This window comes from Heterocephalus glaber, unplaced genomic scaffold (assembly GCF_053883595.1).
Source record: "Heterocephalus glaber isolate CG9 unplaced genomic scaffold, H.glaber_assembly_v1.0 deba00001431, whole genome shotgun sequence".
NCBI lineage: Eukaryota > Metazoa > Chordata > Mammalia > Rodentia > Bathyergidae > Heterocephalus > Heterocephalus glaber.
Genome location: NW_028258295.1, coordinates 4,174,401 through 4,196,032, shown reverse-complemented (window position 1 = coordinate 4,196,032; position 21,632 = coordinate 4,174,401). Strand labels below are relative to the sequence as shown.

Below are 21,632 nucleotides of genomic sequence, written 5' to 3'. Positions count from 1 at the left end.
GAGGTATTACATCTCCAAGTCAACCCTGCTCCTTTATTATTTCTGGAACACGAAAGGTCTACACTATAGTGTTTAAGAAAAGAATGCACCATGCTTCACTCAATCACATCCACACTGAAACAGTCCAGGCTCACTGGAGATTTTCCTTCAGAGGACAGAAGTGAGAGAGTAAAGTCCTGAAGTAATGTAGAACCACTTCTGTAAGTGCTTTCTGTACCTGTGATCTCTTTCTCTTTATAGACATCTTTTATATGTCACCTCCCAGTTTTAGAGAATGCTAATCATGTATGTGTGTGTTGAGAGGTTGAAATGCCCTATGTTTATACCTTCAGAGCTAGATTATAAGCCCTTTGGGCTCAAAGTTTGAAGATGCTTTTGGCATGTACTCAAATAAAGAGATTGAGCAGTCCTGTTTTAATGCTATAAACAAAAACATACTTAGATCTGTGAAGGTTGTGTTTTTACTCAAAGTGAAGCAGTTAGAGGCACAAGCCAGGCAACAAAAGGAAAGGGCACTACCTTAAACAGGATCATTCGAACAGTTGGGTTTGGCTGAAACAAGGCTCTGGGTTTCATTCAGAGTCTTTGACTTTAAATTTTTAAGAGGTCCTTGGAAAGGAAGAGGTCATGGTACAGATAAAGCTGTCAGAGAAGGAAACAACCAAAAGAGCCCTTTTGCTTTGGGAAATAGAAAATACCTCTAATGTTCCCCCTCTCTCATTCTTCCTACAGATGATATTTTGTAAGAAATGGCTACTTCAAATCACTCTTCAGTGACTGATTTTATCCTTGAAGGATTAACAAAATGTCCAGAGCATCAGCTGCCACTCTTTCTCTTGTTTCTTGGAATCTATGTGATCACAGTGATGGGCAACCTGGGCATGATCCTCTTAATTGTCATCAGTTCCCAACTTCACTCTCCAATGTATTATTTTCTCAGTCATTTGTCCTTCATTGATCTGTGCTACTCCTCTGTCATTACCCCTAAAATGCTAGTGAACTTTGTGTCAGAAAGGAACATTATCTCCTTTCTGGAGTGCATGACTCAGCTCTACTTCTTCCTTATTTTTGTCATTGCTGAAGGGTACCTTCTGACGGCCATGGCCTATGACCGTTACATTGCTATCTGCAGCCCACTGCTTTACAATATTGTCATGTCTCATAGGGTCTGTTCTATAATGATGGCTGTAGTATACTCACTGGGTTTGTTTGGGGCCACAGTTCACACCACCTGTATGTCAATGCTGTCCTTCTGTGGATCTCACATTGTCAGTCATTATTTTTGTGATATTCTGCCCTTACTGACCTTATCTTGCTCCAGCACTCACATTAATGAGATACTGCTGTTTATTATTGGAGGCGTCAATACCTTAGCACCTACACTGGCTATTCTCATCTCTTATACTTTCATCCTCTCTAGCATCCTCCGTATTCACTCCACTGAAGGACGGTCCAAAGCCTTTGGTACTTGTAGCTCCCATCTCATGGCTGTGGGCATATTTTTTGGGTCTATAACATTCATGTATTTCAAGCCCCCTTCCAGCAATACTATGGACCAGGAGAAAGTGTCCTCTGTGTTCTATACCACAGTGATCCCCATGCTGAACCCCTTGATCTACAGCATGAGGAACAAGGATGTGAAGAATGCCTTAAGGAAAGTGGCTGGGAGGAGGCAGGCATCCTGATAAAGTGGGATCTCACCAGGAACAAGAAAAAACAAATCAGATGAAAAGTTGTCAGAGGCTTTTGCACTCTTCTTTCTCTCTTCCAGAGAGAAAATTAATCATTATTTAGAAAATATGTATTTTATACTTGACAATATTTGAGACAAAACAATAAAATATTCTGCAAACATAATATTTGGAAATGTTTTAGTGAAATAGGAGTTGACAGAGAGGAAGGGCAAATGAATATTACAAATTTTATGATTATGATGATGATATTGTCTCTCCTGCTGGAAACTAGAGATAATATAGTTAAATAGGAAAGGTTTTTCTGAGTATTGGAACAAGAATGTGTACATGCACATTTAGTTAATATTCCAGATTCTATAGATATTAGGATACTACTGTCCCTAATATACTGCCTTATTCACTCTCAAAAGACATTGTACAAAGGAAGTGGATTTAGTCACCTTGGGGGTAAGCCTTAGAATTAAGCATCTTATTTCCTTAAAAGAGATAAAATGTAATCATACTATATACAGAGTCTGCCAAAAAATGTATGTATGTTTCAGAAGAAGAAAATGATTGAATATTTGGAAGTTAAGGTCCACCATTTGAGTCCCTCTTGTAATTGTAGAGGCTAAATGTAATTTTCACTAATCTCATGATGTCTCAATAAATTTAGTATTAAAATATTTATACAAGTTTTTCTTTTCCTGAAGTGTATGTATATTTTTGACAGACTCTGTATGTTTTTATTCATTAAGTTTATTGGTACATTTTAGGTATAAAGTATGATGACATTCACCATTGGGAATTTGTACCTTTACATGAAATATCTTGGTTCTTATTTATTTCTCCATTCCCCAGACTCCGTATTTTTTCGAGTTTAAAAATACTTTGATAAATTTAGCAAACTGCAAAATACAAGTTTGAAGTTAAACATTAAAAGAATATTAAGACGACAGTCTAGGCAATCAGCAAAAATATAAAGTAGTCTTCATGGTAAGTAAGGGAAGAGCATATTTTAGTTGGTTGTTTCAGTGTTTCAAAAGATAAGGACAGGAGTAGATAGGCTTTCCATTTTTATGACTTTATAATTGCTTCCCACATCTATGATCTTTTCCTCTATGTGTATTTGGGATGAGATCCTGTGCAGCCTCCAATCAGCCTGCAGTCTCATAGGCTTCACACAGCTTTTACCGAGGGTGTGGAAAAGACTATTCCTTTCAAGGTGCTAATGAAAAATAATTATCTTGGACTCTTTATTAGCTTTCTATGCATTCTGTAACAAATTTCCAGCAATGAAATAACTTAAAACAAAAGATATTTACTCTCCTACAATTCCAGAGGCTAGAAGTTTAAAAAATAGGATTAATGGGCCCAAATTAACTCTTGACCAGTTTTCATTCTTTCAGTAAGTCCTACAGATAATCTCTTCCTTGCCTCTTCAGTCTTAGATTGCAGTTGCATCACTCCTATTCCTGGCTCTGTGGTCACAAAAGAGGAGACAGTTTTGTGTGAAATTTACCTTGTTATCTCTTCTAAGGACACACTTGCTTCCTTTTAAGATTTAAGGTAAACCTAGATAATCCATCTTTCCACATCAAGATCTTCAAAGTCATACATTTGGAATGCCCTGCCACCTTTCATATAAAATAACATTCATGGCTACCGTACTTGAGAAATATATGCTTTAGTCTACCAGAGAACTTCATGCACACTGGACATCTGAGATTAATTTAAATGTCACATATTCTCCCTGGGACTCTTATAGTATTTTTTTCCACATTAAGTTTATTGATACATTTTAGGTATAAAATACATTTACATACATCACTGGGATCTTATACCATTGCATGAGTATCTTGGTTCTTATTTTTTTCCCCTTCCCCTGCCCTCCCTTCACTCCCTCAACCCTTCCCTATTTGCAAAGACTTTGTTTCCATTTTTTTTTCTTTTCTCATATTATTTGCCCTTCTTTCCTTTCCCCAACTTCTCCCAATTCCTATGCTCCTTTAGACCTTTACTTCTTATTACACAATATCAATTATACATTTTTAAATTATAATATCAAGACCTAGGAGACATTACCACAGATTTTACAGAATTTAAAAGGATATAGAAAGCATATTTCAAAAATCTGTTTTGAAATAAATTTGACAACTTCTAAGAAGTATCTTGGAAGACAAATTAATAAAACTAACTCTGGAGGATATATAAAATTTGAACAGCACCTATTAAAGAAAGTATATTTCTAGCTTGAAAACCTACCTATCTGACAACAACAGGCTCATATACAATTTAACTGATAAATTGTATCAAACATTTAAAGCAGAAAAAAGAAGAAACACTTCTCCCCTAATTTTAGGAACTCAACATTGTGCTAATCCTAAAACTGGATAAAGATAATAGAAGAAAAAAGTATGAACATAGATAGAAATTTGTTTAACAAAATAAACTATTAGAAGTCAGATCTGGCAGTATATAGAACATGGCTTTGTTATAGGGATGGCAGTGTTGGTTCAGTATTGGAAGATCCACTCCCAAAAGTCATCATTTTAACAGAAGAAAGGAAAAAGTCATATGATCCTGTCACTAGTTGGAGTAAAAGTATTGGACTAAATTCTACAGCTGTTCATGGTGAAAGCTATCAGGAGACTAGAAGTGGAACAGAACCTTCTCAACAGATTAAAGGCACGTACTCCATACTTCCAGTAAGAACACCTTATATGAATGGAGAAGACACAATGCTTTCTCCTTAAGGTGGGGAACAAGGTCAGATATGCTTACTCTTTATCTGTCCATTAAACTTTGAAACCTAGGCCCAACCAAAATAGTCTGGCAATGAAATGACACAATTAGGATAGGATTGGCAAGGTAGAAGCAAAATCTTTATATTTAGATGAAATGATCATTAGCAGAGAAAATACTAAGAAATTTCTAGGAACCCTAGAATTTGTATCTGAATTTAGCAGGATTAGAAAACACAAGGTATTTATAAAAGTTCAGGTCTATATATACTTGCTATGAATGAAGAATTGGATATTGAAATTTTAAAGTTATGTAGGAGTAAAAAGGACATAGAAAAGTAAAAAGAAAAATAAATAACATTGTTGGAAGATGTTTAGTACCTAATTTTAAGACTTCTAAAGCTACAGTAATCAAGGCAGTGCTGGTGTAAGGAAAGACATATTGATCATTGGAATAAAACACAGAATCTAGAAATAGAACCACACATATATGATCCACTGAGTTTTGAAAGATTATTTAACATTAGCATTTTATAGAATATAAACTCAATTCAAGAGCCAAGGAAATGATAGCAAACGGCACTAGAACACCTGGTATCCATATATAAAAAATTAACCTCAACCCTTTATTTCCATACATAAAAATAACTTGAAGGGATCTATGACCCTAAATATGAAAGCCTAAAAGTATAAAACTTTAAGAAGAAATTATAAGGGAAAATGTTTATGAATTTAGGGTAGGCAAGAAATGCCTAGGATACAAAAAACATCATGTATAAAAGAAAAATTTGATAAATGAGATTCCATCAAAATTTAGAACTTTAAATGACATCATTAAAATGAAAAGTAGTCTTTAAACAGACCATATTTATAATCCATATAACCTATGACCAGAGTATATAAAGGACTCTTACAGCTCATTAATAGACAACCCAATTAAAATTAGACATAAGAAGATGATACATAGCCAGTACAGCACAAGGAAAGGTGTGCTACTCTAGGATCAGAAAAATACAAATCAGTACAATAACAAGATTAAATTATACATTCATTAGGGAGATGAAGTTAAAAGTTTTAAAAGCCTTGTCATGACTTTTTCTTTTTGTTGGATTCTCCCCCTTTCCCTTTAATTTGCCATGCCCAAAGGATTCATTCTGCTGGGCTTCCTGTGGTTGTGATCCTCATTGCCTTTTCCTAGGATGTTGTCTAAAAGTTTTTGGAGTGCTGGTTTGGTATTCATGAAGTTCCTGAGGTGGTCTTTATCATGAAAGTATCTTATTTCTCCATCAATTTTGAAAGATAGTTTTGCAGGGTACATCAATCTGGGTTGGAGGCTGTTTTCCTTTAGGGCTTGAAATACATCACTCCAAGCTCTTCTTGCCTTGAGGGTTTGCATTGAGAAGTCTGCTGTGATTCTGATGGGCTTTCCTTTGTATGTGATTGGTTTCTTTTCTCTCACTGCTTGTAGAATTTTGTTCTTCTGTTGGATTTCTGGAATCCTATTATATGCCTATGTGTAGATTTTTTTTGATCAAGGCTAGCTGGAGTCCTCTATGCCTAACTTATCTGTATGTCAAGTTCTTTTCCCCTGCTTTGAAAGTTTTCTGCCATAACTTCTGTGAACAGTTTTTTTTATGTCATCTGCACTCTCTCCTGTTTCTTCATTGACTCCAGTCAATCTTATGTTATTCTTCTTTTCATTGTTTAGCAGCTGTTGGATTGATTTCTCATGTTCCCTTACAATTTTAAAGCAATTTTTCTTTTCCTGGTCACTAATTGCAATCTTATCTTCTATATCTGAAACTCTATCCTCACATTGGTTCATTCTGCGGTGCAGCCTTTTGATGGAGTTTTTAATCTCCTGGATATATTTTTGCATCTGCTTTATGGATTCCATTTGTTTTGTATTTTGGGACTCCATCAAGTTCCTCAGATCCTCTATTTTTTTTATCTGTGTCCTCTCTAGATTTATTAATCATGTCTTGCAATATGAGCACAATCTTTGCTGTTATCCTAGTAATTATTTCTGATTTCATTTTTCCCAGATCCTCTTTTGTTGCCAGTTCAGAGAGTCCAGGAGGTTGAGTATCAGATTGTTCCATCTCATTTCCCTTTGGGGTTGTTGTAGGTGATCTGGAAGTCTGTTTTGAGGCTTATTTATGTGTCTTCTCATTTCCACGGGGGGATGTGTGCTTCTGGCTCCCAAGCAGCTTACCTTCTCTGCCCTAGGAGCATGGAATAGTGTCAGAGGTGCTTCCTTGTGTGTGCTGGGACCAGCTCACCTTCTCTCTTATAGTATTGACAAGGGATGGCACAGAAAAATAATTCTGAAATTTTGTGAGTCATAAAAGCTCAAAACCTTACTTTAATTTATACAAGATACACGTCCAAATACTTGGAATACAAATCAGTGTCTGCCATTATATAAAAATGATATTTTTGCTTCCTATTATACATCTTGCAGTCACTTTTGAAGATACTTGTACACCATTAATATGTGTTATTTACTATGTTCAGTTGACAATTTTACTTCTTTCTCCTCTAAGAGCTGTTGGCTTCCTTGGATTGACAAGAAACACTGTACATTCTCTGAACTTTTCTATTTTACACAAATATTTTCAAAGCTGGAGTAGGGCAGAACTAGGTTGTGTATGTTATTCTCAAGCAACTAATGTATGTCCACCACAATCTATATAGAGTATAATTTTGCAGAAAGATGTCAAATTTAGTAAAAGGACAGAACAGATAAGAATGGGAGGACAGTACCTGCTGAGCTGTCTTTGGGGCATTCTGGGGAGGTTATTAATCCCTTATTTCTTAAAGTATCTCATAATTTTCAATTTACATTTGGGATTATACATTATATATTCATATGCCTTTTATATAAAGTAGATGGAGCTATTTAACTAATGAGAATATAAAAATCCAGTAAGTTTAAATTGAATTAATCACAGATAATATGTAGAAAAGTAGGAATATAGTTTGATTTTTCAAAGAGTTAGTCCAGGATTATTTCTAACTTTATACCATTTTGGGGATGAAATTCAAAAGATTAATAATATGACATTTGGATTCAAGAAAAACTGCATCACAAATATTGCCTTTCTGCTTCTGGTATAAGCATTCATATACTAAAAGTTCAAGCACTAAGAAATTTGAATAAATATATACTTGAATTTTTATTTAATAATTGAGAAAATTAAATGTCAGCATCCCATTGACTTCCTCTAAAACAATTTTTATATCAAATCAATATTATATATTTATTATATAACATATAGAAATATATATATATATATACACACATATATATGGTGTGTCAGTGTTCACTACACAATGAGTATCTATACAGCATTCAGGTTACAAGAGTATAAAATATAGTCACTGTAGTTAATGCCAATGTTACCAGGGGGGATTTAGAACTAAAACATGCAATACTAAATCTAGTTTAGACTCATTTGTATAAAAATATTGTTTATGTGTAAACTTCAATGGCAATTTTTGGCTGATTTTTAGTTAACTTCATTAAAGGAGGCAATTTACTGGAGGAAACCCTGGAATATTTTGCAGTCTAGCATAGAAGAGCTGAGCATTATGGATTTGATCTCACATGCCCCTCAAAGACCATGTGCTAAATGGCTTGGCTGCCCACTGATGGGCATTTGGGAGGGGCCTGGGCATGTAGTCTCTGACTCATTCAATGGGCCAGTTCACTGATGGATTAATAATTCGGTGGCATTATCTGGAAATGCTGAGAACTTAGGAGAGAGGACTAGTTGAAGGGAGTGCATCATGTGGTATAGCTGTGGGAAATATTTCTTGTCCCAGCCTCTTCCTCTCTAGTTCTCTGCTTCTGGTGGCCCTTAGGAGAGCATTCTCCTGCACAGACTCACTGTTATGATATTCTGCCTTGTCTCAGTTCAAAGAAAAGGAGGCAGAGGATCATGGGAAAAACCGCTGAAACCATAAGCTGAAATAATCCTTTCTTCCTTTAAGGTGTTTTTTCTCTTTGTCATAGCAATGCAAAGCTGACTAACACACTGAAATGGTCGTTAAATGCCATATCTGACAGTGGCTGTCTATGAATGGTCCTGGAATGGGAGGAATCTTGCACAGATGTATTGATGGGAATTGATGGAAGATGCTTAATTCACTAATGACATAAACTAGAGTCACCAGAAAACATACTGGAACAGAACAAGATAAGACTAAATTCTCAAAATGAAAGATGGCTTCATTAGGAAAAAGTTCATTGGAAATTTTTTTCAGGGTCCTACAAGACTTCTGACCCAAGCTCTTAGAAAAGAAACACAAACAGAATATTTTACTTATGTTAACCATTCCACATTTCTCAGAATTAGGATTTTCTATGACCGCTAAATTTCAGTGGAGTACCATAGGGTTTCCAAAATTTGGTTTGAGAAGTAAAGGCAATACACAAATAACCAAGCCAAAAACAACAAAAATTTGACTATTTTTATGTGTCTTTAGAACCTTATCAAAGAATTAAATATTATGAATCCAAAGAACAATTTATAAAGTAAAATTGACAATTCCCTTATTTTATCCCTGTCTCCCCATCAATTTTTTTTTAAGTAACAGACAACATTGGAGATAATTAAGAACTGAGTTCCAACTTGCTTTAGGGAATTATCAATCTGATTTCTTTGTGCTACAGAATTCTCATTGATACTTTGAGAATATAACAATAACAGTACATTTTTGTACAAGATTTAAATACTGAGCACTCCAGCTATCTCTGAGCTCAAGAAGTCTTGAATTTGTGGTTGGACAGGTGTACTTTGTATTTGTAATGAGATTCCCTCAGCACACTGAACCTTAGATAAAAGCCAGATTTCATATCATTCTTCTGCTTTGAAGCCAGGGAAAGCTAGATCAGTTTCAAGGTGCTGAGAGTTGGTAATATCAGATCAATTTTATGTTTTAATTTTGGCCTATCAAATAATTCCATTTTGATACATAAATATGTACATCCAGCAGTAGAAGTGAATTGTTGTTTGATGGCTACAAGAGTGATCTCTGACATGAGCACAGTGCGCAAATTCTGCGAACTTTAATCTCTATTCAGGATCAAGGTGTCCAGTTCAGTTGCAGAAACTGTTAACATGTGTAAGAGACTATATCATATCCCAACACTCCCAAGTGGTCTGCACCAGACTGGCTTTAGCCAGGAGCATTTGCTCTGGTATTCTCTCTAGTTGGTCTATCCTCCCTATTGCTTTTCTATTACTCTTACCTGTCACCTCTTTGTGACTTCCACCACACAATCTGCAGGAATAATTCCAGGTTTAAATTTTATGAGCTCTGGAACACAGCACCTCATTAAGGTCTCCATCCCTCCATAGTGTTTGTTTCTCCAAAGTGCTTTTGGTTTATTTGTTTTCCTTGAAATTTTGGACATTGATTTACATACTCAAGTCTCAAAGAAAGATGTAATGAAGGAAGATATAACCCAAAGCACAATTTTTATTTGTGGACTGAACATTAAACATAATTTCCTATTGTTTCATCTATCTTGAAAGAATGTACTCAGGCCACTGTGGGAGAAATGAAGGTCCATTTAGCATTTTTAGCCCTGCTTTACTTCTGGATTGAGAAGCACTTGCCAAAGATTCAGCCTTTGGGACAAAGAGGGCTCAATGTCCTAACTCCCCTACACCCAGGCCAGGCCCAGCACGTTCACCCTTTCACAGTTACTAAATCTAGAGACACAAATGTTTAAAAACCAAATAAGCCCCAAATATTTGACATATTTTCATTATTAAAACCTAGGTGAGGGCCAGGGATTTAGCTCAGTGGTTCTGTTTCCTGCCTCACAAGCACAAGAACCCGAGTTTGAGCCCTGGTACCCTGGTACTAAAAGAAAAAAAAACAAACCTATGTGAAGTGTTAAAGATGAATAATTTATTATTGAGGATAAATTATTTATTGAATAAGAATAACTTATTTATTTAAATTTTAAATTTTATTAATATGAAGTTATTTATATTAAAATGCTCAATGTTGAAAACTAGCTAGCAGTGAATTCAGCCCTTAAAGTTAACCTTCTGTTAATGCCAAAATCTTTTCACTGGTTAGTTGAGTGTCCCATCCCGTGGGTAAGTCAACGGAGACCCTAGAGGGGGAGCGAGAATGACAAAGGACAGGGGACACGAGAGATGGAGACAAGACAGGTTTCTGATCAAGTCTCATTTATTACGGAAGCTGCTACAGCATATATACCGTAGGGCTAGAGGGAAGGAGCAAGGGGAGGGTACTGGGGCTACCCTTGTTGCCGGGTAGACTTGCAGCAGGCCCAGACATGCCCATAAAAGGCACTCAAGAGTTCTAGCGGGGGGCAAGGCCCCCCACAGCTCCTCCCTTTAAAATTATAATTTTAGAAAGGCGTCAGGAGAGCCAAGCCTGTGGGGGCTGAGCCTGTCTTGGGTCAGAGCGACATACGTGTCTGCACCATGCACCTTACCCATCATCAGTTAACCAGAGAATCAAGGCTCTGACACCTGTCTTAGGTGGTGCACGAGGGCTCTCTCATTGCGTGGCATGCTTGCTCAGTTGCCCGTCATTGGCTTGCCAGCCCACTCACCAGGTGGGGCGAGAACACTTCACCACGGCAAGGACCTAATTGACGGTCCGGCATTTGTCCTGGTCAGCCATTGCCAATCTATGATAGTAGACCTGTATGGGTGCTGTTTTTATTGTCTCTATCTGGGCTCTAAGGAAGGCCATGATTTTGTTGTATATTATGGGCCCCAAAGAAATGAGCAGAAGTAGGCCCAATGAGGGTCCCAGCAAAGGGAGAAGACAAGGGAGGAAACCATTGAGGCCAGTCCAGAGGAGATTTTGAACGAATTCTTGTCATCATCTGTTTAGATCTTCCTGAAGTTTGCAAATTTTTCCCCTGACGATCCCAGATTTATTGGCATAGAAACAACAATGTTCATTTAGGGCTATGCAAATCCCTCCTTGTTCCGCCGTGAGGAGGTCCAGGCCCCTTCTATTTTGAAGGACCACCTCAGCCAAAGAATCGATCTGATCTTGTATATCTGTAAGAGTGTTGGAGAGAGCTTGAACATCATTAATCAACTGGTTGGATAATTTGGCATAGGAGTGTAACACCACTCTGATGCCAGCAGAGCCAGTGGCGAGGGCACCGGACACCCCCAGCCCCACGAGCAGGGGGACCAGTGAAACGGCCCTGTTATGTCACCCAGTGATATAGTCAAAGCTGGGCAAGGGCACCGGCTCATCTCCAGGAATGAGGGCGATGTCTGGGAGAACAGTTGTCACCACGCACAGCCCAGTCCAATTAGTGGGGAGGGAGGTGAAAGCCAAGCTCCCTCCACAGACGAGCACGTGATCCAGGGCAGGGCAAATGGTGGCAGAGCCATTAAGCATTACAGAGCAGAGAGAGAAATTTTGGACTCTGACAGGTATATCGAAGCTATCATTGTGGCCCGAACTTAGATAACAAGCTGAAGCATTGAACTGTACTGGCTGGACCCTGAAGGGCAGAGAAAAACTGCAATTGTAACTAGAACTGTTGGCATAGTCAGTTTGGTCGACAACTGGCAAGGCGAGGGGCAGGGGTGTGCCAAGGGTCAAGCATAGCCAACAATCCCCAGCAAAGGCTGGGTTGGATGTATTGATCAATTGATAAGTGGCCTCTAAGACACTCAGGGTTTGGATGTCAGGGTCTGGGCCTTGAGGTTTGGGAAGGGCCAGCGGATGATAATTTAGGGAGGGGTACATCTCTTGGATGATAGTCTCAAGCTGTTTTCGTACTCGCTCTTCCCTGAGCTGATCTGAAGGCCCGCCACTATCAGATACATGAATTGAGGCCTGTGGCGGCCAGCAGACATCTTTGCCAGGACTGTCGTTGCAGGAGGTTTGGCCAAATTTAGGATATCCAGTGGGGCTGGAAAAGTCCCAGTCACCTCCGACGGAGCCCCTGTAAGTTCTTTGTAGAACAGCAGTCAGATATATTTTTCCATTGGAATGTGTACATTGTTGGGCTTCAGTGTAACAGGTAGAATGCATCTCTGTGGCCTTGGCACAATTGGCAGGGCATGGCCCTGGTTCGCCATTGACTGTTGGTATGACTTTAGGCTTAGGGACGCAATCCCATTTTTGGTTATATCCTTCCGCTAGTGCGGCCTCATAAACCAAGTAGGCAATCTTGTTGCCGCAATCAGTACTACGAGTGTAACTTGTGGGTGCAGCCCCGCCAGAACCCCTAGCACAGTCACAGGGGTTACCATACAGGGCAATGAGCAGTTGTTCTTTGTTAACTGGTTGAAATCCGCTTTTTGTTGTTGGTACCAGGAACAGCAACAGACCATGCAACAGATTCAGGGATGTCATCTTTTTAACCTGTAAGCAAAATTTTGTCCTGCAATGTAAGCAAGGCTGGGCTGTAGATAAGAGAGTTAGGCTATCCTGATTAAGCTTTTGAAGATAACCAATGTGGACATATTACAATAACATATTTAAAACTTAACCAATGTAAATATTTTGTAACAACATATTCAGTTCTTAAATATCAAGAATAACCAATGTAATCAATTTATAACATATTTAGATAATATTCGTTGTGATGTGTCTCCCATAAGATTATAACATAAAATTTACTAGGGGGTCCCTTTAATGAATTAAGACCAGAATAATCATTTTCTGGGTGGCCACTTCTATATTCATCAAAGGGAGTCCCCATCTATATTCATTTTGACAAACAATTAAGAATATATATCTTTTTATTTTACAACTGTCAATTGCAATTTGATTATTGCATGTAGGTGACAATACACATTACTTTCATAAAATAAATCTCAGTGGCACTTTGATCAATTAGCAACCTGGGAAGGAAGGCATGTCTTTAATTTAATAATATTTATCTGTAAGTCAATTTAACAATAGGCAAATATCCTTTGAAAAGGAAAGAACATATTGAGCTCAACTGTACGAACACAAACAACAGACAATAGACAAACATATGAGACAGTGTATAAAATTAGGGTGCACTCAAATATAACTGGCCAAATTGAATTATACTATTCTCTTTATGATTATTAGATTATAATTGTAGGCATCATTGTTAACTGGTTGAACTTGGACAATGTTAGGTCATCGGCATCATCAACACGCTTATCAACTTGTTTTACTAAGCGTTCTGGAAGCCACCAGGCTGACTTCATTTCCTTGGAGTAAACACACACTGACCCTCGGCCCCAGATGAGTATGGGGTCAGGCCCATGCCATGAGTGGTCCAGGGGGTCTCTCCACATCACAGAGGCAAATTGTTTTTGTGTCTCTGATTGCCAGAAATGGTTAGCTGCGGATAATCCCTTAGCATCCAAATTTAAAAAGTTAAGAATAAATAGTGCATGTGATATTAGGTTTCTGGGTGACCCCTTGATAGGGTACCATTCCCCCTTTTTTATTTTATCTAATGTAATTTTGAGTGTGAGGTTGGCTCGTTCTATAATGTCTTGTCCTTGTGGATTATATGGGATTCCCGTTATGTGTGTTATATCTAATTGTTTGTAAAACTTTGAGAAACCAGAGCTGGTATAGCCTGGACGATTGTTTTAATTTGCTGTGGACATCCAAGTACTGAGAAGGCAACTAGAAGGTGGGCAATTACATGTTTAGTAGCCTCCCCAGATTGTAGGGTGGCAAATATAAATCCACTATATGTATCAATGTTGACATGTATATATTTAAGATTTTCAAATTCAGGGTAATATGTGACATCTATTTGTCATAGGGCATTTGGAATTAAGCCACGAGGATTAACTCCTAGATGAGGTGTGGGAAGATGGAGGGTGTACGTAGGGTAGGTTTTAACAATTTGTCTAGCTCGTTCTCTAGTAAGTTTATACATGAGGCGAAGCATGTGGGCACTGAGGTGATGTAACTGGTGTGCCTTTTGTGTCTGATCAATCTGAATGGAGGCATCAATACTTAGAGAGTAGGCAGAAGCCTGAGGTCTTGTGGTCAGATCTGATAACCGGTTGCCTTCTGTAAGTGGGCCGGGTGGGTTAGAGTGGGCACGAAGGTGCCCAATAAAAAAGGGCTTGGATCTTTTTCTGATTAGATCTTGTAATTGAATAAAAAGACCACCAGTTTGAGAAGCATGTTTTATCAATCCACATGTCTCTAATAGGGGAACAGATTGAGCAATGTAAGCACTGTCAGTAAAGCGATTAAAGGCTTGTTCAGGGAATGCAGAAAAGACCGCTATGACTGCATGTAGCTCGGTTATTTGGGCTGAAGAACAGCTGGTTTGGAATAGGACAATGTTATTGTCCCACACATAGGCAGTTATCCCGGCAGAAGAACCATCTGTAAGGACTAATAGGGCTTTTGTTAGAGGAGAACAGGAAGTGACTTTTGGGAAAATGAACTCATGTCTATTGGCAAAGTCAGTAAGTTTGTTTGGAGGATAGTGATTGTCTATTAAGCCTGTATAAGAAGCGAGAGCAATTGGCCAGGAGTCGGTAGTCTGCATAAGCCAATCGATTTGATCTTTAGGGTAGGGTTGGATAATAATATCAGGTTTCTTTCCAAAATACATTTTTTCATGGTCTCTGTCTAGGATAATCAGGTCTGTAACCACAATATAGTAGGGATAGAAGACCCGTTTAGGGGAAACCGGGAGATGAACCCACATAAGGGGTGTGGTTTGCCAGAAAACAGCAGTGGGAGAGAGAGAGGTTTTGCAGATAACATACTGCAAAGGAGAGTTATAATCCATAAAGGTAATTGTTTGGTTTTGGATAGCTTGTTTTACTGCGCTAATGGCTTTACGTCTCTCGGCAGTGAGCTCCCGAGGTGAAGTGGGGTGGCTATCTCTTTGTAGGGTATCATAGAGAGGTTTTAGGTCATGTTTAGTAAGTTTTAAATATGGCATGAGTCAATTTATATCTCTGAGCAATTTTTGGAAGTCGTTTAGGGTTTTAAGATTGTCCAACCGTAAGGTAAGCTTTTGAGAGAAAATGTTATGTCCCTTCACCTGAAATCTGAGGTAAGTATAGGGGTCTTTTAGCTGAACTTTATCAGGGGCAATTTGGAGGCCACGAGACTCAAGGGCCTGTCGGAGATCAACATAACAGGCTAAAACCTCACTTCCTTGTTGTCCCGCCACTAGGACATCATCCATATAATGGACAATGTACATCTGAGGCCAGTTGTCTCGGGTGGATTGGAGGGCTGCAGCCACAAATGACTGGCATAGGGTGGGACTATTGGCCATGTCTTGGGGCAGTACTAGCTATTGAAAGCGTTGCACTGGAGCACAGAAATTGGTCACCGGAAGGCTAAATGTAAAGCGTTTTTGATCAGCAGGGTGTAAGGGAATGGTGAAAAAAGTCTTTTAAATCAATGACAACTTTATAATATCCAAGGAGGATGGCTACCGGTGAGGGAAGACTGGGTTGTAAAGCTCCCATAAGTACCATGGTCTTATTGACTGTTCTAAAATCTTGTAAGAGCCTCCATTTTCCTGACCTTTTTTAATGACAAAGAGGGGAGTATTCCATGGGGAATTGCTGGGGATGATATGGCCAGCGTGAAGCTGTTTCTGCACCAGCTGCTGAGCAGCTAATAACTTATCTTTGGAAAGGGGCCATTGATCGACCCATACCGGATCATCTGAGAGCCAGGTGATCTTTTCAGCATGGTCCGCAGGAGTGTCAATGACCCCTATGGAAAATGGCCTAACCCTGTTTGGGGGGGTCGAAGGACTGGCTCAATGGGCTGTATAATACCCGCAGAATTTTTACCTAGCCCTTTTCCTGGAATGTACCCATTTTTAAACATCTGCATAGTGACGACTTCATTAGGGCTAGAGATAATCATCCCCATTTGTGATAATAGGTCTCTCTCCCATAGATTAATGGGTAACCCTGAGATGATATAAGGTTGAATGGTGCCCTGATTTCCATCTTGGTCTTTCCAGGTCAAATCTTTGGCACTTTTTTTAGGGTTTTGACTCTGACCTATACCCTTGAGGTGGGTGAGGGTGTCTTTTAATGGCCACACCTGAGGCCAATCTTTTCCTTTGATGATAGTTACGTCAGCACCGGTGTCTACCAATCCAGAAAACTGTCTCCCATCTAACCATAAGGTCATGAGAGCCTTCTGGGCTGAGAGTATTTTTGACCAGTAGACATCGGATGAGCCGAATCCCTGGCTGTCTCTGACATTGTTAAGAGCCTTATTAGAGGTAGGGAGAAGGGGAAGGAGTAACAATTGAGCAAATCTTTGGCCTGACTGAATGGTGTTAATGGCTTTGGGGGAAGAAACCATAACTTTAATCTCTCCGGAGTAATCACTATCAATCACCCCCGGGTAGATTAGCAGCCCATCCATAGTGCTGCTGCTTCTGTCTATTACAAGCCCAAAGGTCTCCTTAGGCAGGGGTCCAAAGACTCCTGTTGGGAGGGCCTGTACCCCTATTTCTGGAGTCAATACTGTGTGGGCGGTGGAACTGAGGTCCAGTCCGGCACTTCCCGTTGTTGTCCTGAAGGGGTCTGAAATGGATTGTTGTTTGTTGGAGCAAAATTGAGTGCCCCATAAATTTGTTTGGGTCTGGGGGCCCGGGGCTGGCCCCCTTTTCCGTTTTCCTGGTCCGGGTTATGGGCAAGCGGGAGGGGCTGGCCTTGAGCATCTGTCACGGACTTGTATTCATTTGCCCAATGTCTCCCTTTATTGCATCGAGGGCAAGGCCCCGGAGGTGTGGCCCTAGGGGCCTGACATTCCTTGGCAAAATGACTTGTTGCCCCACACCGGAAACATTTGTTACCCGGGCTGCGTGACAAAAACTGTTTGACCCTGTAACCCTGCATGGCGGCAGCCATAGCAAGCCCCTGTTGGTAGGCGGTCCCACTTTCTGAGCAAAGGTGAATGTAACCTGAGAGATCAGTTTTTTTTTTATAAGGGCGGATGGCGGTCTGGCAAGCAGCATTAGCATTTTTAAAAGCAAGCTGTTTAACAAAATCTGTCTCGGTTTCTGCGCTCCCAAAAATCTGACCCACTGCTGTGAGCAGGCGGTGAACAAAATCCTCGAAGGGCTCATCAGGCCCCTGTCGGATATTGGTGAGAGAAGCACTCACATCTCCTTTAGAAGGGAGCTTTCTCCAGGCTCTAGTGGCTGTGGTCTGAATCTGGGCATACAACCCTGCATCAAATTGCATCTGTTGATCGTTGGCGGCATAGGACCCATCTCCCAGAAGCATATCGAGTATCCAACCATTACCCGCCTGAGCATTGTGTCTAGCAGTATCTCGGCAATTTTCCACATATTCAGATTTCCACAGTAAATAATCACCTCCTGTAAGGGTGGTGCGGGCCAGAGTCTGCCAATCAATTGGGGTAAGCCAATTTTCTGCCACCGATTCTAAAATGGCCATTGTGTAAGGTGTAGTGGCCCCATATTGAGCAGCAGCCGTTTTAAGTTCCTTAATGACCTTAAAATCGAAACCACTGTGGTGTCTCCACGCCTGTACCTGTGCATCAGTAGTTTCAGTTACGGGAAAGGCTTCCACATTTTCAAGTTCTAGGGGTACTCCTGATCCGGATGGCACCCTAGGGGCCGCCCCTCTAATGGGGGGTTGTGGCTTAAATTTGTCCTCTCTACGGACATTTTCATGGGTTTTGCCTGTTCTTAAGCCTTCGAGCTGGGTAATAAGTTCTTGGTGTTCCTTTTCTAATCTTATTTGTTTTTTTAGAAATTTTATCTTGTCCCGGAGTTCCTTTTGGGGATCAACAGCAGGGCATGCCAAAGCAGGCACATTGGGAGTGTTGGGTACTGGAACATAAGGAGGCGGACATTTAACTACGGGTGGTCAGTCAGGATTACGATATCTGGCTGCCTCCTCCTCAAGATTGGCCCAGTCAGCCTCCCCCGGATTGTTCTGTGGCAAGGGGGGGTGTCTGAGGTGGTGGAGGGAAGGGTACAAGGCCGGTTCCTCCTTAACAGGCGGGGCGGGGTCAGAGGCAGGGGCTGAAAGAGCGGAGGTGGAAGCTGAGGAGCGCCGAAGCTTTTTTTTAAAAGGCTTGGAAGAGGCAGAGCCCGCCTGTAAACCCTCATCAGTTGCATTTTGTTTTTTCTTGTCTGAGTCATCGTCACTATCAAAAGACATCAAGTCTTCTCCCTCATTCTTTGAGGGAGTCCCGACCCGCAGGGGCTCGGGCCTCGGCGCCATCTTGGCATCGTGGGGGTGTTTACAAACTCCTCACTCCGAGGGAGAGTGATCAACCCTTTCTCCGATCGGAGAGCTGTCTCCCCGACCTGGATGGCTTGAGCCACCAGCGGATCTTTGGTTTTTTGGGAGATAATTTTATTAATAAGATTCTAATAAGAAAATGCAGTAATCGGGACCTTTTCTGGTCCACAAGTAGCATAATAATCTTTAAGGGCCTCCTCTAATCTTTTTTATCTCCTCTCGTCAATGGTACCCTCGGTGGAAAACCAAGGGCAGAGATCTCTAATATAATCAAAAAATTTTAACAACTGTTTGACTGTAACCTTTACCCCTCGTGTCTGTAAAGTTTCTTTAAGACCTTGTACAAACAACTCATGTTGGCTAATCTCCTGTCCCATAATAGCTGCTCAACTCACCAAGGTGCAGGAAAGACGGCAGGTTCACGTCAAACGCAATCCTCTTTTTTGTATTTTATTGGGCCCCCGAGCAGCGTTCTTCACTGGATCCCCCTTTCTAAGGCCCCCACGTTGGGTGCCACTTGTCCCGTCCTGCAGGTAAGTCAACGGAGACCCTAGAGGGGGAGCGAGAATGACAAAGGACAGGGGACACGAGAGATGGAGACAAGACAGGTTTCTGATCAAGTCTCCTTTATTGCGGAAGCTGCTACAGCATATATACCGTAGGGCTAGAGGGAGGGAGCAAGGGGAGGGTACTGGGGCTACTTCCTTGTTGCCGGGTAGACTTGCAGCAGGCCCAGACATGCCCGTAAAAGGCACTCAAGAGTTCTAGCGGGGGGGGGGGGAGCAAGGCCCCCCACATACATGCACAAGCATGCATGCACACACACACACATATCCTTACATACACAGATTCTGTCCCATTTGATAAGTGATTACACGTAATTCATTCTTAAGTATTTCATCATGTATCTTCTAAGAATAGACAGTCTCCTATGTAACCACAGTACAGCTATCATACTCAAAAAATTTAACATTAGTTTGATTGTATAATTCAATATAAATGAATATGTAAGCCACAGTTAAATGTTACCAACTGGTCCAATAATGTTTCATATAGATCTTTAATAGATGTTTTATAGATGTTAATAGATGTTTAATAGATCTTTTATAGATGTTTATTATAGACCTTTTTTTTAAAATCTAAGATCTAACTAGTATAACTGTCATTTTCCTATGGTATATATTAATCTAGAATTATTCTTCTGTCTTTTTCTGTCTTTTATATTTAAAACAAAAACATGGCCATTTTTTTTTACAGATTACTTCTAAGTTTGGTTTGTTTTATATGTTCCTGAAGATTAGATTTATGTTAATATAATATAGTATGGGCCTAAACCGATAAGAAAATAGGCTAGGGAGATTGAGAGACCACTGGTGTTGGTTCTAAGGCAACAAGAAGGAGAAGTATGGGTCATCAAAAATATCTTTTTTTTTTTGGTACCAGGGATCGAACTCGAGACCTTGTGCTTTCAAGGCAGGTGCCGGAACCACTGAGCTAAATCCCCAACCCCGGGTCATCAAAAATAAACCACTCAGACAGTTTAGTTTAATATGGTCCTTGAATATGAAACTAGTTACCCTTATAAAGAAACAAAAATAGAAGACAAATGTATGTTTAAAATTGATTTCATTTTTAATGGTCATTTTCTATGAAGACCTGGATAGTATTCTACCATTCAGAACTGTTTTTAGGGCTTCTTTGACTTCCTTGTTTCTAAGGCTATAGATCAGGGGGTTAAGCATGGGAATCACTGTGGTATAAAACACAGAAGCCACCTTCTCCTGGGTTGTGTCATTGGTAGATGGTTTAAAATACATGAAGGTGATGGAGCCATAGAAAACCCCAACAGCTGCAAGGTGGGAGCTGCAGGTACTGAAGGCTTTGGACCTGCCACCAGCTGAGTGTATATGCAGAATGCTGGAAAGGATGAAGATATAAGAGATAAAGATGGCTATTGCACAAGCAAATACATTAAATCCAACCACAATCATCACCAAAAGCTCCTTGGTGTAGTCTCTCAAACAAGTTATATTTAGAAGAGGAAGGATGTCACAGAAGTAATGGTGGATGACATTAGTTCCACAGAAGGAGCGAGTGGATATGTAGCTAGTATGAACCAATGCTCCAAAGACTCCCACTGCATACACACTGGTGACTAGTAGCAAACAGACTCTGTGGGACATGGTGATGTGGTAGAGCAAGGGATTGCAGATAGCAACATAACGATCATATGCCATGGCTGTCAGCATGTAGGAGTCATCAATACCAAAGAAGCAAAACAAAAAGAGTTGAGCCATGCACTCCAGAAAGGAGGTAAAGTTCTTCTCTAACATGAAGCTCTCCAACATCTTGGGGATTATTACAGAGGAGTAGCAGAGATCTATGAAAGACAAGTGACTGAGAAAATAATACATAGGAGTGTGAAGCTGAGCACTGACCCTGATTAAAAAGAGCAGACCCAAGTTCCCCACCATGGAGACTACATAGATGAGTAGGAACAGGAAGAAGAGAGGGAGCTGGAGCCCTGGGCGGTCTGTTAATGCCTCAAGGATAAATGCAGTTACTGATGAATGATTTCCTGTGTCCATACCTCTCCCAGTCGTGACTGATGAGTGGATCAAGGGAGAGCATTTCATTAGACAAACATTGTCATCCAGTAGGGTTTAGTGACTTGAAATCTGAGGAATGATGTATTTTTCAAATTATTCAGAATTTCAGAGTATAAAACCAACAGAATAAAATCTATTTCTAACTAGATTTTTATCAAAGTGGTGATACTTCATTTGGCTTCTGCTTTTATTTACATTTAGAATTGAAACTCATTTTTTTTTTCACAAATCCAAGTTCATTTTTTCCTAGAAAAGAAAAATAATCTTTATGTTATTGGATCATCTTCAGATAATTTCTACCCTGAGCTACTGTTCTTTAATTGGCTTTCTGTCTGCAACAATGTGTAATTTTATGTGATG

General features: G+C 40.0%; 3 protein-coding genes across 3 annotated transcripts; 1 reads left to right on the top strand and 2 right to left on the bottom strand.

Annotated features, from left to right (window-relative positions):
- Window positions 1-743: 743 nt before the first annotated feature.
- LOC101721722 (olfactory receptor 8D2) lies at window positions 744-1,685 on the top strand. The gene has a single exon (XM_004870857.2). The coding sequence runs from the start codon at window positions 750-752 to the stop codon at window positions 1,683-1,685; it is 936 nt and encodes a 311-aa protein (XP_004870914.1). The 5' UTR covers window positions 744-749.
- Window positions 1,686-10,458: 8,773 nt separating this feature from the next.
- LOC147827819 (uncharacterized) lies at window positions 10,459-19,289 on the bottom strand. The gene is made up of 2 exons (XM_087212631.1): window positions 19,059-19,289; window positions 10,459-12,808 (listed from the first exon to the last, which is right to left on the bottom strand). The coding sequence occupies exon 2, from the start codon at window positions 12,797-12,799 to the stop codon at window positions 11,642-11,644; it is 1,158 nt and encodes a 385-aa protein (XP_087068757.1). The 5' UTR covers window positions 12,800-12,808; window positions 19,059-19,289; the 3' UTR covers window positions 10,459-11,641.
- Window positions 19,290-20,309: 1,020 nt separating this feature from the next.
- On the bottom strand, window positions 20,310-21,251 carry LOC101718115 (olfactory receptor 8D2-like). Its single transcript, XM_004870923.2, has one exon. It carries the CDS (start codon window positions 21,249-21,251, stop codon window positions 20,310-20,312), a length of 942 nt encoding a protein of 313 aa, XP_004870980.2.
- Between the last annotated feature and the right edge of the window lie 381 nt (window positions 21,252-21,632).

Excerpts from the sequence above, each read along its gene's own strand:
- LOC147827819 (XM_087212631.1), bottom strand. The coding sequence starts at position 12,799 with ATGACATCCCTGAATCTGTTGCATGGTCTGTTGCTGTTCCTGGTACCA.
- LOC101718115 (XM_004870923.2), bottom strand. The coding sequence starts at position 21,251 with ATGGACACAGGAAATCATTCATCAGTAACTGCATTTATCCTTGAGGCA.
- LOC101721722 (XM_004870857.2), top strand. The coding sequence starts at position 750 with ATGGCTACTTCAAATCACTCTTCAGTGACTGATTTTATCCTTGAAGGA.